The sequence below is a fragment of the Ursus arctos genome, unplaced genomic scaffold (genome assembly GCF_023065955.2).
Source record: "Ursus arctos isolate Adak ecotype North America unplaced genomic scaffold, UrsArc2.0 scaffold_9, whole genome shotgun sequence".
Lineage (NCBI taxonomy): Eukaryota > Metazoa > Chordata > Mammalia > Carnivora > Ursidae > Ursus > Ursus arctos.
Genome location: NW_026623111.1, coordinates 41,975,134 through 41,994,121, shown reverse-complemented (window position 1 = coordinate 41,994,121; position 18,988 = coordinate 41,975,134). Strand labels below are relative to the sequence as shown.

The following is an 18,988-nucleotide window of genomic DNA, read 5'->3' as shown; positions in this document are numbered from 1 at the left end:
CTAATCGGGGTTGTGGCTTTGCTAAATCAGTAGGAAGAGGCAATGGAAGAGGCAAGAGTTGAAGATACACATGAAGGAATGATGACAGTGATTTCTTGGAATTTAAGCAGGGTAAGGAGATTAGAGAAGACTTATGGGTGAAGGACAATAAAAATGCCATGAGAGCAATAGATTAGAGATCTCAATAGGGTGGCAAGACTGTTGGAGTTGCAGTTCTAGAACAATGAGCTGGAAAGACAGGAGTCGGTAGTCAGAAAGTAAGCAAAATATTTTCTCTATTTGGGGCTGGAATTCCGGCGTCCAAACCGACATTCCACTGTTTGAGGGTCACTCACCTGTTGTCCATCAGATTCCCCTTTCTATAAGTGGAAGCACAGATGTTTTGCACGAACTGCTTAATTCCACCTTCTCCTAGTTTTATTCTTCTTTCTCAATGAGATGATTCCATGAAATCAAGTCCTGATTTTTCAAGAGTGAACAGAATCTGCAGAGATAGGCAGCGCAGTGAACCTGGTCTCTATGCTGTGGAACGTTGTGCGGTTGGAACACTGCACAAAGGACACCAGGCACAAAGGGTGAGCGGGGCTGAGATTCAGCCTGAGCTCTGCTCACTGAGTGGCAGTCCCATCACCAGCGGCCTTCTGTGCCCACAAAGGTTCATGCTCTGCTATTATGGGGATGTTCTCAGTGATATCTTTTCTAATTCCCAGAAAGGTGTTGTATAGGCCAAGGAGCCCTGATAAAAACTGCACACATGCCACAAAGTTTTACCAGAGGGCTGGACTCAGGAGGCAAGTTTGTCTTTCTGCTGAGAAATCCCTTGTGTTCTTTTGTCCTCTACATGCTTCAAGAATTGAGAATCTTTTCCTTCCTTCGTTCCTTCTTTTCTTCCTCCCTCCCTTCCTCTTTCCCTCCCTCTTTCTTTTCTTTCTTTCTTTCCTTCTTTCTTTCTTTCACAGAGAGAGAGCACACCCACAAGCACAGGGGAGGAGCAGAGGCAGAGGGAGAAGCAGACTCCCCACTGAGCATGCAGCCTGATGTGGGGCTCGATCCCTGGACCCTGGGATCATGACCTGAGCTGAAGGCAAATGCTCAACCGATTGAGCCATCCAGGTGCCCTGAGAATCTTTTTCAAGGAAGAGACTCAAACTAAACTTTCTCAATTATGTGCATACAGTAGCTCTTTATCATTCAGTTTTTACTTGGATAATTAAATGTTGCTTTCCCTAAAATCAATACCTGGCTTTCTAGGTCACTGGTATTTGAGAAACATGATGAAGTATGTGTAGCATGAATTATTTGTGGATCACTGCCAGCTCCCCTGTTTCTGTCCATTTATTAGAAAAATCTTAGAAGGTTAGACTAATACATGTAATTTATAAAACCAATTAAATGACTTTTTTCCCCTGATAAGCAACATGAAAGAGTGGGCAGAAATTACTTTAGACAGGTGTAAAAAACTTCTACTTGCCCATTTACTATTTGAAGATCTTTTTTAAAACATTGGTTCACTTTTAAAACAATGGTTCACAACATTGGTACATTACTTATCAATGTCCTGGCATTCTCAGGTAGCTATACAAAAATTTAGTCTCCTTAAACTATTAAGTGTCATGTAAAAATATCTGAAAAGGCCCCCTCTTTTTTGGTAGGAATTCTAGCAATAATCACTCATTATATTAAAAACATAACATAGGACACGGCTCTGTGGAGACAAAATGATCCATACTCACTAACAGCAAATGTTAGTATAGGGGGTGAGCTACAACTTGGAGACTTAACAAAAACAAAGGCTATTTTCAGCACACTTTTACAGCCGGTAGTTAGTCCAGGGAATGCTGTTGGGAGGTAGTCGGGTGCCGTTTCTCCTTAGTAGCAACAGAATGACAGGTTGAGGCTATGCGACTAGGGTGGCAGGAGGATCAAGAGCCTCCACCCCCAACCTATTTCTGGCTTCTGCACGGGACGGGTTTGCCCCCTCTCTGCTTGGGCGCACAGAGCATTTCCACTACCATGCAGAGCAAAGCCGGTCGTGATCTCGCAAGCACAGCACAATTCTCAGCTATTCTCCAGATTTAAGCTCTCATCAAAGAGCACGCTATTTTGTTCTGAAACCCTCTGAGGACATCACTACTTCCTCTTTAGCCTTCACCTGGAAATGCAGTATTTGGGCAAGAAGGGAGACAGAAAGTAAAAGACATGGAAGTAAGTGTGAGGGATAGTAGGGGACAGTAGGGGGTGGCGGGCTTGAGATGAGGACACTGGAGACTGGGAATGCCTTCTAACAGCCCCTGATAGGGCTCTTCACAGGGGATATCATCATTTTACTTAAAAGAACAATGAAATTCCAGAACATCATTCGAATTCCTAGACTAACCTAGGTATGAAATGACTTGCTAAAGCAAAATACATTTTTCCCTCAAATAGTTTGCCATTAAAATTTATTCGTGCCATTTGTGTGGAAATTAAGACCAAACTGCAATATGCTTTCCATTTAAAGTGTGGAAAGTTTTGTTCCTGAGTCCGGGTCCTTAGGATGGTGCACCTAAATGATAAATGAAATAAGTATGTCATTTACTGTAATAGACTGAGCAACTCTGCCCTAGTCGCATAGCCTCAACCTGTCATTCTGTTGCTTCTAAGGGGAAATGACACCCGACTACCTCCCAACAACATTCCCTGGACTAACTAGATTGAAGTGGTATTTGATGGATGGGAAAGAAAATGCTACAGCAGAATTATTTTAAAAACCATAGAATGTGCTTTCATATGCCTATATTGAAAGTTTAGATTAAGAAGCAGCTCAGTCTAACAGCTTTGGGTTACTACTCCAGGGATGATGGTGGGAGGAGGTTCTTAGACTGCATTTGATTATGCGGCTGATTAATAATGAGATTCTTTCTCCCATAGCAAGGTACCCATTAGTACAAAACTTTGGTAGCTAGACTATAATGTGACACCTGCACAAAAGCCATCAAGTTAATACCTCAGTCACTGATCCAGTAAACCTTACGCTGCACAATGTGCAGTTTTTACAGCGCTGCTTAGGCTGTAGTGGTACTTTTCTTCAAGTTCTTGTTTTCCTTTTAAACCATACATTTATTTCCCTTTGATTTAATCATGGGTATTTTCTTGAACGTAAACTGTTTTAGTGTAAAATTTATTCCTAAAAATCTTCAGATTCACTTTATTAAAATAGTTCAATAGTTAAACTCAGGCAAACCTTATTCCAGTGTGAGTCACTCCATATGAACGAGGGACAGCACTAGGCCATCTGCAGTGAAGGTCGGTCCATTCATGGAGGCTTTTTACACATAAATATAAAAATATTTTATTTTCAGATGCTTTCACTTTTAAGGTACTTCCTTGAAAGTCATGTCAAAAAAAGTATTAAATAAAAGAGGTTTCCTATGATTTGAGGGGGAGATGAGTGGAAACCACTCTTGCTGGTTACATAACTGGAAATCTTTGTGGCCGTATGTGAAAGCATAAACTATCGCCAACAAACTCATTTTCCCCTGACTCTGTTGGTGTGAAATTACATATTGTTATTTTAAAAGCTCTTCTGCTTTTATTGAAATGCAACAGTTACTGAGCACCTACTATATTGGTTACTATGTGGTCCAGCTCATTTGTCCCTGACAAAAAGCCACGGATGGTCTCCTCTCTTTCTCGGGGGATGTACGTGCATGTGTGAAGCCATTTGCATATTCTTGGTTAGTGTGCTTGTGGGGCAGCTTGGAGAAGTCTCATCTACTTGTTAGCAGTTGGTTGGTTTGATAAAGCGTTTCGGAAGGCAGACGCAGCACTCCCAGGCCTGCCAGAAGTATTTCTTCTTTGAAGATTCATTTTCTTGAGGGGTCTTGCTTTGCTAATTCAGTGAAGACTTTTGGGTGTAAAAACGGAACACAGGATTTCAAACAGTTCTGCAGAAACTGTGCTTTGGTCCCTAGACTTTGTTGTCCTGAGGAATTGAACCTGTCATCTGGTTTGCATGCTTCATGACTGAGGTTATCTTAAAACAGGAAAGGTAGGAAAGCTTTCCTATGCTTTGGATAGGAGACAAATTTGCTTTTGTAGAATTTGTGGCTGAGGAAAGCAGACAGGGCCTGGCTGAAGAAAACATACGTCACCACTAGCCACCAAGTTAAGTTATGGAATCCAAAGGTGACAGCCATGGAAACGTAGATCATCAGCTCTGCTAAGTAGTTTGGGGAAGAAACGTATTCAAACCAGTCTCCAAAAGGGATTCGGTGGTTACAGTGAATGACCACCCCTGAAACAGAAACAGAAGACTTCCTGAACAAATGAAGTTGTGGAAAGAGAGTTTACCACCTCAGGTCCCAAGTCATTTACAAAAACTCTTATTTAAAAAAGAGGCTTGCTGACCCATGTGCAAACCCACTTCCTGTCACACCTCCATTGCCAACCTACTATGTATTAAAAAGTTACATGCTTAGGTTACACTATCAGCTGAAAATAAGCACAGAGGAAAGCCTGTTTCTCCACCAGGCCTCCAAGCTAGTCATTAAGAGCTCAGACTGCAGAGTCAGACTGCTTGAGTTCAAATCCTGACTCTACCACTTGCATGCTGTGGAACTTTAGAGAAGTTGCTTCACATCTCTGTACCTTAGTTTCCACATTTGTAAAGGGATGATGAGACTGTCCCCACCTCAACTAAGCACTATGAGGCTATATGTAAAGCTCCAGGAACAGGGCCTGGCACAGAATAAGCACTTGATAAATGTTGAATAATATTATTCCATTTTTAATATTTAAAAAACCTAATAAAAACTGTACCTGTGATAAGTCAACACAAGCTAACTAAAAAGTCAAATTCGTTTTTGCTGTGGCTGGAATGACACTAACTCAGCATGGTAATATGAATGCTCACGTGCTGGTTAGGCACGTATCTGCCGTGCAGGCCCCCAGATGTGGGCACAGAATAGAATCACAGAGTGTCAGGGGCCGGGGAAATCTTTTAGCATATCGCTCTCATTTTACAAAGGGGAAGATCAAGACCCAGAGAGGTGTCTTGTCAAAAATAAGCATTTGATAGATGAATCAATTAATTTAGGGCCGGAGGGGAAAAAATAAAGGAACAAGGACAACTAATTTCCGAGGGTTAAAATCCACATGCAGTGGCTCTGAAAGACCTCTCACCTGCTTTATTTTTCCTGAGATTGCCGAGAATGACATGGCACTTGTACTGATGGACAGACGACCAGATAAACATCAGCATTCCGAGGATATGGAACCACCGAGCTTGCATCAAGAGATTTTTCCCTATCACATAGGCTACAGAAAAAAGAATTAGCTTATTAGCCAGCCTACAAAATTTCAGAGGCTCAGGGGATGATAGTTAGTAGACTTGTACAGTTAGCAGAACACAATTATCCACTTATTCTGTTCCTCATGACTAGAAAATTATCCTGACATAATTTACCAAGTCCAGAAGGGTGAGCACTGTCCGGTGTGTGAAGGCATATGCTACTCAGCTGAGGGCAGCTTCAGTGGCCCCTGACAGAGAGTGCCCCATAGACACATTCTGCTCCCTGCTCCCTCTTCAAATGCTTCAAGCACAGAGGTCGGCTCTGTCTCCTCCTCTTGTGATGTACTCTTATGCGGTGAGACTGCTTCGTGTTTATAATTCTCAGCCCAGTTTTATGTCTTCTTTCTTACAGTCTACTGTCAGGAAAACACTTCCTAAAGGAATCTCACCCTGAGCTGCCACCCTAAGCCATTCAGGGGAGACCCTGAATGCAGAATACTGACTTGACTGGCTCCAGCCGATGAAAAGCACTGGAAGTGAAGGCTCATGATGGAGCTTCTCAAAAGAGAAGAAATGTAAACTGCAAGATGAAAACACAAACAATATCCCTTTCTGATTAGAGAGAACCATGTTGGATTTCGTTCAGAAGTAGAAACACTCACAGTATCATCTTCCTCTTTCTTCTCTAGCTACCAAGAAGACAGGAAGAATGCAGGACTTCTGAGGACTGGCGTCAGAAAAGCAAATTAAGGACTTCCTTATGATCAGCAGGAAGCAGTCAGGCTAGGTAGGAACTTGACTGAAGAAACAAAGCTGTCCATTGACTGTGGACTGACTGTGGGGAAGAGCCTGAGGGTCTGGAACGAAGAGACAGCCCCTACAGAGTTGATTCAGGTATGAGAACCGAGAATCATGCGATTCCATAAAGGCACCTGGAGGTGGGACTCAGGTGATGAATGCTAATGACTAATGAGAGTCCACCGATGTCTACCTGTGTTAATTTCTTTTAAAAACTTGCCCTATATAAACAGTTCACTGTAGACTCTTAATGTTTCCTAGACTTCACCATTTAACGAACAAGTTACATTTTTAAAGGTTAAAGATAAACAAAATATGAAAAATAGCTTTAAATTGGAGGGCCCTAAGAGCAAGTCATTTTAGGATTAAAAACTGAAGCAAGTGTTTGAGAGTTCCCATCACTGCCAAGTCACCTACTCTGAATCAGAGAAAGTACCTATGAGGGAAAGATTCCTAAGAATAAGATGGAATTATAATACAGGAAAGGGGAGGCAAGTGGAGGCTGACAGTCCAATCTGCGTAGTGTTTAACTCTTTGTTTATCCATTAATTACTGATTGAGTGTCTACTGAGCCTGGCATCTTGCACAAGGGATAAAGCAGAGTAAGTAAGGCAAGATCTCAGTCCTCAGGAACCCACGTTCCAGTGGCAAGGGACAGACAGAAACAAGTAGGCAAATCGATAACCAAGACAAGCTCAGGTAGAGACAGCACTCTGGAGAAAATAAAATACAACAGTGTAATGGAGAGTGGCTGGAGGAAGACCCTCTAGACTTTGAAGACAAGGAGACGAGAAGGTCTGGGCAGCTTACAGACATTCTTTCTCTTCCTTTTCACAAGAACTCTCTGAAATCGGGATATGTCTCTGTTAGAGATGAAGGTTCTGAGGTTCAGGGTGGTTAAGTAAGCTGGAATTCAGACTCAGGCCCCCCTGACTGCCAAGCCCAGGCTATTCCTATCAGACCCCACAGCTGGCAAATGTCCCAATATGTTCTCTCTCAATGAACTCCTGAAACCAGTTCTCCCCATATTGTCCCAAATGCCTGCATACGACCTCATGAAAGACAAGTCGGTGCTTCAGAAAGGAGTGTCTAGAAAGCGATTTTGTTGGGTATCTCAGCTGCCTTTTCTTGACTGTTTCTATGGGAGGGAGAGCAGAAGCTGAGGTGGAGCTAGCAGACGAAGCTCTAGAAGAGATTATGTAATGCCAACAGAGGCCAACAGACTGAAAGCTAGCCGGTTAGCCGCATGCTTCAGAAAGCTCCTTTGGGTGGAAATCCTAGCACTGTTCACCACAAGTAAGAGTTCAAACCTTGATATCGGCTGCACATGAATGCCACAGCAGAGAGCTCAGGGGGGAAACACTGACTTGATTAAATTCAGTGGCATCAGATGGAGAGATGTTAGCTGAGTGGTTGGAGCCAATCAATAATTCAGGAATTAAGAGAGATCATTACTAAGTCGTACTCTAAAAGCATTCCACATATTGCATGGTGCACTAGGTGTTATACACAAATAATGAATCATGGAACACTACATTAGAAACTAAGGATATACTGTATGATGACTAACATAACATAATAAAAAATTATTAAAAAAATAATAAAAAATAAAAGCATTCCTCAAGCCATAGAGGCCTCGGGTTGTACTACAGCAACAGAGAGAGGACATTCGAGGGGCTATTCTGATGCTGAAAACAAACCTGAGGAGAAAGCTCACTCACTGAGTATTGGAAACATCTAGACTTTGGTCTCTATTTACACGGATGGCTAGGAAACATGAAGACTTGAACTTAGAGAAAACAGTCATGAATGGTCTGACCCACAGTGTCTGGGCGGATGGACACCAAAGGTCCAGGGTGAAGTTAGCCTCAGCACTAAAAACTAATGTCAGTCACCCCAAATGACTCGAGTTCTGTATAATAAGCATGCATTGTTTTTACAAAAATGATAGCCCTATATGTTAGATCTCCAGCCTTCCCCCCCCTCCCCAACACACTTCATTTCCTCCTCATAAACAAAGGTCAAGATTTTGCTTCCCTCTTCCTGGCTAGTGGGAGCTCAAAAATGTTCAGACACAATTCTGACTCATCACAGTACTCTTTTGTCCTCTCCCCTCAGGCTGCCTCCCTTGAAGAAAAGCTTTGTTATAATCGGAATCATCCTAAGAAATAATGACCACAAAATGGCTCTCTACTCCCTCTTCAAATCACAACTGTTCACCACTGGCCTAGGTCACCCCTTCCTCCTCCGGTTTTCTGAGATTTAATCCTGCACCAACCTTCCCCTTCCACACACGCACCCCAGGAAGACTGAACCTTCGGTGGAGCAACTTTCTTTGCTGATCTTTTCTCCTGTTCCTGGGTGTCCCCTGCTTCCTGTGCTACTCTTGACCATACTCCCTCTTTCTTTCCAGAGTAACGCCGCTTGAGTTCACAGACTTCAATCCCACCAAGGCAGACCCACATCCCAATTCTTTGCCCTTCCACCAAGCCTCCTGAACATCTGGTACTTTACTATCTTTACCATGGGCACGAGTGCTTATGTTGGTATCTTTCAGGCTTTAGCAATTTTGTAATAGTTGGTGTATACACTCTTGAGCATGTTGACTTTTTCTAAGGGCTAGCAGAGTTCAAACTCTTCAAATGCAAAGTGGGTTGGACTGGTCTACTTTCAAACTTCTGTCATGCTGGACTGCTTTGCCTGAAGAGCCCCTCATGTGCCCAGTGACTCAGCTAATAGACCCCAGGGATGACTCACCATTCCTGCCGTCCATTGGCACTTGACTCAGCACAGTTAGGCCGGTGAGGACATAGTAGACAAGTCCAAAACAGTACTGCACGATATGAATCACAGTATTGGAGAAGACACTGACATAGAAGCATTCGAAGAGCCTTCGCAAGCTGTGTAGCCACAGAAATACTAATACCAAGAATGCGGACAGCGCCAGCTCACCCCCTGTAATTCAAAATGCAACGTTAGCATCTCTCTTCCCAGCACTAATACAAAGTTAGATTTTTTCCCTGCTGTTCAACAGAGTATTGAATTTAAGACTAGAACTAGGAGAGGGCCCTAAAAATCATCTAGCCTACAAGTTGTTGTTTTTTTTTTTTTTTTTAGTCATGAGGAAGTGGGCCAAGTGAAATTAAGGAATTTGGCCAGTGACAAACTCAGGTCTCTGGACTCTCCTCCGTCATGTGAAAGCCTTCTGGTTACATGTATGTCACTGTGAAGGAGGCTGTGCACTCAGAACCTGTCTGTGGATCTCCACTTCCTGGCACTAGCAGCCAGCTGAAGATGGTCAGGAAGAATGCCCGGATGACCTCTAACAACCCCCCCCCCCCGCCCCGGTGGGATCCCTGGGTCAGAGGAGATGAGACACAGGCACCCGGACAGGCAGAAAAGGGGACAGGAACAGAAACAGAGGGAAGTACGCATTTCTTTCCATATTAAAAAAACAACAACAACAAAAAGAGAATTACACTTTCAGGGGACTGTGAGCCTTGAGATCTATCTTCCTACCTGCCTCTCATCCCTCTGCCAAAAGAATTCGGAAGAAATGCTGGTTTTTAAAATGACATAACACCTAGATGTTTTTTAAATGAGTGTCACATGTACACACACACAGATACATACACACACATAAGAACATAATAAGGATACAGTTTAACAAATTTTTACAAACTAAACCAACCTATTCTACCCATATACCCAGCACCCAGATCAAAAAACAGAACACAACCAGCACTCCCTTGTCTCCCCTCCAGGCACTGCCTCCCCCCACAAGGGTAAGAACTATCCAGACTTCTATCAGTACAGAATAGCTTTGACGGAATACGGTAAATCCTAGTTTTAATTCTTTAGGAATAGGTTAAAGCAAATAAACAAATAAAACTCACAACCAACCTTCCAAATTCCAGAACCCCAGCTAGCCCCACAGTAAACAAAGGGAGAGATGAAGTTTTAATGGGTGAAGTGGGATCTGCTGCGGTCTCCACCCCTCCCAAATAGGATCTGCAGAGTCTTCCCTCTGGCTGTCATCTTTTGTAACAAGTTCCTCTGGTTATACAGAAAAGGATTGTTCCCAGGGAGCCAGTGGTTTGGCTGCTGGAACAAAGGACAGAGAGAGCACGAGTAAATTTGTTTCTAATTCTGCCCTCACCCTCTCCCTGACACTGAGGCCACCTTATGGTTTTCACCTTCAACTCCTGGTTTTTAAAATTGTTCCACGTATCCTTTATCCAAGGTATAGTGAGGTGAATTTAAAGGCTATTTTATAAACCTCTAGTCAACAACTCTTTAGGGTCAATTTTATTACCTGACTAAAGCTTACAGTATAACAAAAACATCTTTAACTGGTGATCAAAAAGTAATTTTCTATTATGTGTCTGGGGTTCTGAGACATGACTTCGGTTCAACTACAGAAATGACAAATGTTTCAAGGCAAACCTGATGCATCCTAAGAGCTTTTCCACTGAAGTGTAAAGACTTCTGTATAAATTTATCGATAGTACTAAAAATATCAGAGGGGGAACAGCCAGTCCTGTACACAGCCTAGCACTTGCTGGGAAGGCAGGGACGAAGAGCTCACTCTTGGTCTGCTGTAATCTCAGTGAAGGACATGGAGACATCCCGTGGCCACCAGGCTAGGAACCATGCAGAACTCTTTTTGTGCCCTCACCCTCCACTTCCTAGGCCCACAGAGGAGCCTGGCGGTGGCTGCGAAATACCAGGAACAGCTCACTGCAGGCAGGAAAGGCGGGAACAGGATGAAACGGTTGTAACTAACCAGCAGAGTCGTACCTTGGAACTGGGAAGCCCCGAGAATTCTGAGCAGACCATGAAGCCAGATTGGAAAAGGCACTCCCAGGAACAGAGACTGAGTAAGGTGCCAAAGCAGGAAGCCATTCCACAGCACTGAGATGATGTAGAAGTGAGAAAAATACCTGCAAGGTTAAACGAGTTAGGCAATCATCAGAGGAGGTCCACTTTGAAGCATTAGGCAGGAAGACTATTTTTAGGCTCTGGAGCCTCTTTCCCCCTTTCCCAAAGTACAGTTTTTTGTTTTTGTTTTTTAATAGAACCCGAATCCTGCAGGCATTCAGACTTTTAAAATTTCCTTTCAAATGATGGGACTGGTTAACTCAGGAAAAACAGGCCTCCTGAGGTTAACGAGAACATGATTGACCTTGTTAAACCTGGAAAGAGGGTCAATTAGCAATCTCTCTTATCTCTGGGTAACAGGATTGGCTCAAGTTCCAAAGGGGGGCACCAGACCCTGGCATAGAGAACCTAGATTGTGCCAACAGAAGCCAAATGTGTGAAAGATTTCTAAATCCTGAGCCATGTTGCTGCAATAGCCATACAACTGTTGCACAAGATTTGCAAAACCACAAGCTCTCAGTGCTTCCAGAAACCTTAAAGGTCTTCTGATTCAATGTTTTCCTAAATTGTGTTGACCTAAATTACTTTTATAATAACACGACAAATATTAACTCATAAAACAAGGGATCCCTCCTGATCGTTAAAGCTCTCATTAAGTTCAGTGCGTATTTTGCAATCAGCACAGCTATAAATGAAATACAAATAAGACCAGAGCCAATGGACATTGAAATTAGCAAGGATACTTTAATGTGAAAGAGGATGCTGACTTACTGAAATGAAATCACCTACTATGGCACAAAGGCCTAACACAGGTTCTTTTGAGGTCCCTTTACCTAACCTTCTCCTATTTTTCTTTATTTAAATCAATTTAAAAAAATCTTTCTGACTCTGCAGGGGGTCCTCCCTGGTCTTCAACACATCACTTTGTATTAAGCCTCCTCCCCGTAGCAATAAAGTACATCAAACTCAGGGATTCTTCTCCCAGATGATCCAGAATATGTTTGTACCAGAATTTATAGCTCCCCCCAAGACCATGCCCACAACCCCGTCTGACAAATACTGATCTAATCTGATCATTCCAAAGAAACCCTCTTAATTCTCCCAACTACTGTTAAAAATTCTATCACTGGATCTGCCCTTGCTGATCTAGGCTGTTGTTTCTGATTCCGATCTTCTCTGGGCTCCAGAGCTTCGTTTCCTCAAAAGTTCACCCGTGTCACTTCCAATACCCCCTCCCCCACCCAGCCACTGGTTTTTGGTTGCCTTCCAGGGTCTTTCTTAAAGCACACTTCCTAAAACTGAGCCCAGGTATGGTCTGAGCTGTAGGAGTGGAGCAGAATGTCAGCAGCACCCTGCCCTGAAGGCTTCCATGCAAAGGGGAGGCGCTGACTTTTGAAAAGCATCTTCTGGGCCAGCCACTATACCTACTTCATTTCTTCAAAAATATTTATTGAGAACGTAGAATATGCCGGGCAATGTTCTAGGATCTGGGAACTCAGCAGGGAGCAAACAGACCAGGTCTCCGCCTTGATGTTTACCTTTCAGCATATGGTCAACAAATGAACCTACAGATATCTAGCATAATATTGGGTTAGGGGCCAGAGAGGGTGCAGAAGGGAGGCCATTCTGGATGGGTGGTCAAGGATGGTCTCTCTGGAAGTGATATTTGGCTAGAATGAAAAACCCCAGCGAACTTCTAGGGTTAAGAATTTTCTAGGCAGAGGAAATGACAACCACAAAGGCTCTGAGGAACAATAAAGGACACTTGTGTGGAGAAGCAGATGCTATAGGGTCTTAGAAGGACACCAGCTTTTATTCAGTGTGATGGGGAGCCATTTGTGCAGAGCGACTTAAATAAGTTATGTTTTAAAATCCTTCTGGCTGATAGAAAAGTTCTGGAAATTGATAGTGCTGATGGCTGCACAACAATGTGAATGTATTCAAAACCAATGAACTCCACACCTGAAAAGGGTTGAAATGTTAAGTGTTATGTCATGTATAGTTTAACACACACACACACACACACACACACACACACACACACATTGCTTATTCATTTCACTCTTTTTAAAGTTAAAAAGAAATCCCTCTGGTAAGTAGGCAGAAACAATCCTGTAAAGTTGATTTGGCTATCTTCATGTGGCAGATGAGAAAATGAAAGGTCAGATGTTAAGTTACACAGCCAAGGTCACACAGTAAGTGGCAGCATTTAGATTCAGCCTAGATGACTCTAAAGTTAAAAATCACACTTTTCTTTTTTTTTTTTAAAGTAGGCTCCACGCCCAACGTAGGGATTGAACTCAACAACCCTGAGACCAAGACCCAAGCTGAGAACAATATTCGGACACTTAACCAGCTGAGCCACCCAGATGCCCCTACACCGCTGCACTTGTAATTCATGCAACCTACACCCCCCTGAACCTGAACTTTTTTGTCTATTACATGTGTCAATTTATACCAAGCTTGAAGTCAACCAATCACTCCAATGGGTTTGGTATAACCTGCTAAACCACACTTACTATGCCCTACTGTGCCCTGATGTTGCTAATTCACAGGCAGACTGCTGTTCTTATTCCTACGTTTTATACATTCTATCTCTTGTTTTGCTTGCCTGATTTCCCTCTATGAGAAACACCTTCTACTCTATAAATCTCTTGCTTTTTACAAAGACCCAGCTTTAGCCTCAAACAACAGATCTAAGAACTCTACTTTTTGTTTTAGACATTCTCCCTCTTTTTCCTCCGTTGGCACTTTGCTTAATTGTAGCACTATTTTCCAAGCCCGTGGGAAAACATATAAGGAGACCCTTATGGTAACACAGGACTTGGCACCAAATAAGCACTCCTTTAATAAATATTTCAGTTTTAATTAGAAGCTAGGGACTGCTCTAGGGATACACCAATAAAAACAACAGTTAATTCCGGCCCTCATGGCACTTACACTCACACTCACACACAAAAGTAAAATTTATAGCATGCCAGCAGGTGGTAATTGTCACTGAGAAAATGAAAGCCAGGAAGAAGGAATAACGGGGGATGGCTGAATTTTACTTTTAAACAGGGTGGATAGGCAATACGTCATTGAGAAGGTAATATCTGAGTAGAATTATAGGAAGTAAGAACAAAAACCATGTATGTGGCTACGTGGGGGAAGAGCTTTTAGGTAGAGGGAATAGGTAGTGCAAAGGCCCTGAGGTAGGGAAAAAGTAGCAGAAAGGACTACAAAACTGGATTGGCACCCACATGGGGGGCTAACTATAGGACACAAAGTCAGTGAGGTGGTGGGAACAAAACTATATAGGATCTTGGGCTCTTCCTGTGAGTGAGCTGGAAGCCACTGGATACTTCTGAGCCAGGAGGCAAGATCTAATAATACATATTTGCTGATGGCTGGAACTGATCCAAGGCCCCATTAGGGGAGTAATGTTTACTGAGTTCTGACTAGGTGCCTAGCCTGTGCTAAGTGCTTTAATGTCATCACCATCTATATGACAGGGGGGTATTACTATATGAGCACTCTAATCCATACCACTGCCTTTTGCCTGGACCATTATAATAGCCTCTTATTAGGTCTTCTCCACACAATGGCTAGTCATCCCTTCAAAACATGAATCACATCATGCCATGCCTTCTTCCCTATCCTAAAGCCATCAAAGGCTTTCCATACACTCAGAATAAAATCTCATCTCCACCATGGCCCTGATGAGCCAACCCTGCCTCCCCCAGTGAGCTCATCTCCTGCCCCACCCCTCCCTGACCATCCTCTCCAGTGTTGTCACTGTCATGGCCACCCCATTTTGCTCATGATCAAGTAATCCTGCTGGATTTCCTCTGAAGCACTTATTACCATCCAAAATTATCTTGTTTTGTAAGATTTGTTTACATATTTACTGCCTGTCTTATAAGAACGAAAGCTCTTGGCACATAAGTACTCTATAAACACTGGTTCCGCAGTTAATCAACAAACCAACTAAACCTAAACCCTCTTTTTCTTAAATTCATTCAAAACATAGTGATCAAGGACCTTATTATTTGTCAGGTACTGCACCAGGGATATGGTAACAAACAAGACAAATGTAAACTTATGGCCAGTTTATAGTCTAGAGCAGGGGTTCTTAACATTTTTCTTCCACGGACTCCACTGGCAGTCCGGTGAAGGCTACTGGACACTTCTCAAAATGTTACTTCAATTATAAAACACATAGGGATTACCAAGGAAACCAATTATATTGAAATACAGGTACCACAACTACTAAAAAAAGAAATTTGTGATATAGTAATACAAGTGCTTAAATACTGTATCAAATAACAAGACCTAGGGATTTATTCTTGTGGTGATGAAAATGTTTTGATGTCTTTTCAATATTTTCAAAGTGATATTAAAAAAACCTGTCACAATATTGCAAGTACTGCTAATTCTACTGTGGTTTATTGATTACATTTATCACTAAGGAAATGCTGAATTTTGGCTAGAGGTTAGTGAAATAAAGACATAATTTTTTCTAATCCAGGTTTGCACTGAATTCTGTCCGTAGGTCCCCCAGACCTCTGGATAGGACTGCTGAACCCCTGGAGAAAAGTCTGGATGGCTCTTTGCCTCCAGAGCTCAATTCAACTGTAATGCTTTGATACCATTTTGAAATTTAGAAGCAGAAGTACTTCCACACACATTACACAAGTCAAGATCATTGTGACTCATGTTGGACATCGCCTATTTATTCAGATTTTCTGGGAAATCAATAATCTATGAATCAAAAGGAAAACAAGAAAACCATCATCACCTTAATTTAGGAAAAAACCCTACCCAACAGCGGTAATGGAACTGAACATGCCATGAACTGATTTAAGGTTTTATTCTTGCCTCCTTAGGAAAAAATAACCCCAAACAAAATTACCTAAGCACCATTTTAGATGCAGAAATGTGATTTGCAGCTGCCTCTAAGTGTAAAAATTACAGGCTTATTTTTGCTTTTAAGAGTACGATTGAATTTTCTGCAAGGAAAAGTATTTAAATATAGTATCTAGGCATATTTGTCTTTCTTTCTTGGCGTGGACTTGCTCTATCTTCTTTCAATACTAAAATAAATGGTTTAAATTTAGAACAAAAAAACAAAACAAAACATCACTTGGACATCATGGGAGGTTCTACTTTAGAATTCTTGAAGACAAAGGTGTAAATTATGGGAGAAATTACAACAAGCCCAAAGAGTAGTAAGGAATAAAGGAAAGGTACCAAGTCTGTTTCTTAGCTGTCATATAATCACCTGCTTGAGCACTAACAGCTGGGGAATGTGTCCTTTAATCTAGGGACACCAATACCTTTTTCAGAATTCAGAAAACAAATTGTTAGAATTCACACTAAGAAATATTTTTTCTTTACTTTATAACATTAAAAAATGGTAATCTGGGAATGCCATTGCTATAAAGCAGAAAAGGATGCACTGTAATCAAACTTAATTAAAAATAGGATGATTGGGGCGCCTGGGTGGCTCAGTCATTAAGCATCTGCCTTTGGCTCAGGGCGTGATCCTGGTGTTCTGAGATCGAGCCCCACATCAGGCTCCTCTACTGGGAGCCTGCTTCTTCCTCTCCCACTCCTTATGCTTGTGTTCCCTCTCTCGCAGGCTGTCTCTCTGTCAAATAAATAAATAAAATCTTAAAAAAAATAAGTAAAAAAATAAAAATAGGATGATGGATAATTTTTACTTAAAAAGAGCTTCTAATATATAGGGGGTTTGTCCTCAATACTTCTGTCTCTTCTCAGGGCCTCATTCCCTTTCCTCTTTCTGTGAATGACCTAGTTCTTCCTTCTCAGTGTTAACACCTGATGAATCTTTCTCCAACAGACAAAAGTGGGGGCGGGGTGTTACCCAGTTTCAGAAGCCAAGCTACTCTCAGCTGCCTTCTTGTCTGTGGACCTGGGACACTCTCTCAGAGAGGTTCAAGCGATAACCCTGGTGTTTTAATACATTGAAACCTTACCACGTTCCTCCAGATTCCTTCCTAAATGTCAACTTTAGATGCACCTTAAGGACAGAAAAGCCACAGCTATTTCCCTACCGTCTAGAAGTGTTTGGCTGACTCTTCCAAGCTATGTTCTGAATTCAAAGTAAAAAAGCAAACAAAAAACCTCCAAACAAAAGCAAACTATAACAAGTCTTTACACATTTCTGAAAGACTCCTACTTAAGCCCTAACGATGTCATCTTTCATTGAACTTGGTTATGAAATCTGTTGAAAGTCAAAGCTTCGGGGTCGGGCTTGCCAAAAATGTGCACTCTTGGGCCACTTTCTCCAGGGGCACCCGCCAAGGTGTTAGTTAGGACGGTCGGTGCGGCGGAAGGAGGTGGCGCCCGCGTGGTGACGAGCGGCTAGCCCCTCATCGGGACTTCGAGGGTCAGAGAGACTAATTGGGGAAACAGAGGAGCGAAGCGCCGGCCTGCCTTCACGTCTACAAGTGAGTGACCTCAGATTATGAGCCCTAGAGTGCAGGGGTGGCGAAAAAGAATTTGGGGCCAAAAGGCTTTAACCTGCCACCTGGTGACCAGGCCTACATTCGGAAGCGCTGCCATTTCCCCCAAGGAAAGACTCAGTGCGGGCCACAAGTTCACGTTCACCCGCGGCTCAGCATCCTCAGTGTCCGCAGGCCCTCGGGGCATTCCGCCCTCTGGGCCACGACGCGGACGCGGCAGAACCCTGCGGCCCAGCCGAGGCAGCGGCGCACCCGGAGACCCCTCAGGGTCGCCCGGGTCCGGGCCGCGCCGGCCCCGCGCCCGCCTCTGCTGCCCCCTGCCGGCTGCCCGAATCGGGCGCTCCGGGCTCTCCGCGCCTCGGCTTCCCGGGCTCGAGCCGGGGCGCGGTTACCTCTTGGGGACATCAAAGACCCGGCAGACTGCCGGGCGCGACTGCCCCTCACGCTTGGTTTTCCCATAGCGGATCAGGTCCTGGAAAAGCGCGCAGCCCGGGAGCAGGCCAGGCGGCACTAGCTGCAGCAGCAGGGTCAGCAGGAAGGCGGCGGTCAGCGTGAGCCACAGAGCGCGCAGCGGGTTCAGCGCCCACAGCTGGGCCCCAGCCCAGGGAGCCATAGCCAACGCGCCAGGCTTCCGCGCCCCACGGCCCGAAACACCCGCCCTCACTACAGCGGCCGCTCGCGCGCCGCACGCTTGGCTCAGCTGGGCGGGGCGTCGGTGACGCAGTGCGGAACGGGAACGTGCGCGGCCCCGCCCAGAACCCGCCTCGGGGGCGGGGTCACGCTGACGCTCCTTGGTCGTCTTCAGTCCCTAATGTGACTCAGGGACCTGCAGGCGGAACCCCAGAGTATGATTCATCAATATGATTCGAAGAACTGCAAGCCTGAGTGCTGCATTATTTTCAATGGAAAAATGGAAACAACCCTGAATGGTTCACTTTAAGGTACTTAGTTAAATTATGTTACAATAACACGTTGTGATATGCAGACAACATGGTAATGATGAAGACTGTAGAAATACGGAACGCCGTTTATGATAGCTGAAGCAGTAGGTTAAGTGAAAATCAGTTGACTATAAAATTCATAGCTGTCATTGCAAACAACCATACTAATACAAATACATGTAAATATTGATGAAGAAGGCAGGTCATACACAAAAATGAGTAGTTGCATTAGAATGTTGGGAATATGTATAATTTAAACCTGTGAAATAGAAAATCATCAAGGCAATTGCATAAAACCCAAAAGTGAAAGTGGTAAAGATCGTATTTGAAAAACAGCATTCCTTTCCTTAGGGTTCTACTCCTTAGAGGCAGTTTTTAACTCTATGTAATAACAATGCTATTGACTCATCAATTTTAAACTTTTAAAATTTGGATTTAATAAATTTAAATCAATAAGTTCAATCACTTTAAATACTGATTTTCAGTTACAATAAATGAAAATTTAACTCTTTTAGATAATTTTTTAAAAACCTTTAAAATGTCAATTCCAAAAAATACTGTATGCCTATTACATGACAAGCACCATTCCGGACAGTGAGGACAGAGAAGTTTACAGGACAATGTCA

The 18,988-nt window shown here is 43.2% G+C and overlaps 2 protein-coding genes across 4 annotated transcripts in view; one reads left to right on the top strand and one right to left on the bottom strand.

Annotated features, from left to right (window-relative positions):
• Positions 1–3,305: 3,305 nt before the first annotated feature.
• On the bottom strand, positions 3,306–18,142 carry SRD5A3 (steroid 5 alpha-reductase 3). Its single transcript, XM_026508915.4, has 5 exons — positions 17,814–18,142; positions 10,871–11,013; positions 8,828–9,025; positions 5,164–5,298; positions 3,306–4,276 (listed from the first exon to the last, which is right to left on the bottom strand). Exons 1-5 carry the CDS (start codon positions 18,032–18,034, stop codon positions 4,017–4,019), a joined length of 957 nt encoding a protein of 318 aa, XP_026364700.1. The 5' UTR covers positions 18,035–18,142; the 3' UTR covers positions 3,306–4,016.
• The window catches only part of KDR (kinase insert domain receptor), a 180,692-nt gene continuing 179,712 nt past the window's right edge, over positions 18,009–18,988 (top strand). For all 3 annotated transcript variants that reach the window (XM_057309528.1, XM_057309526.1, XM_057309527.1), the window contains exon 1: positions 18,009–18,362. The gene's annotated coding sequence lies outside the window, so the exon portion shown is untranslated. The remainder of the gene's footprint in view (positions 18,363–18,988) is intronic.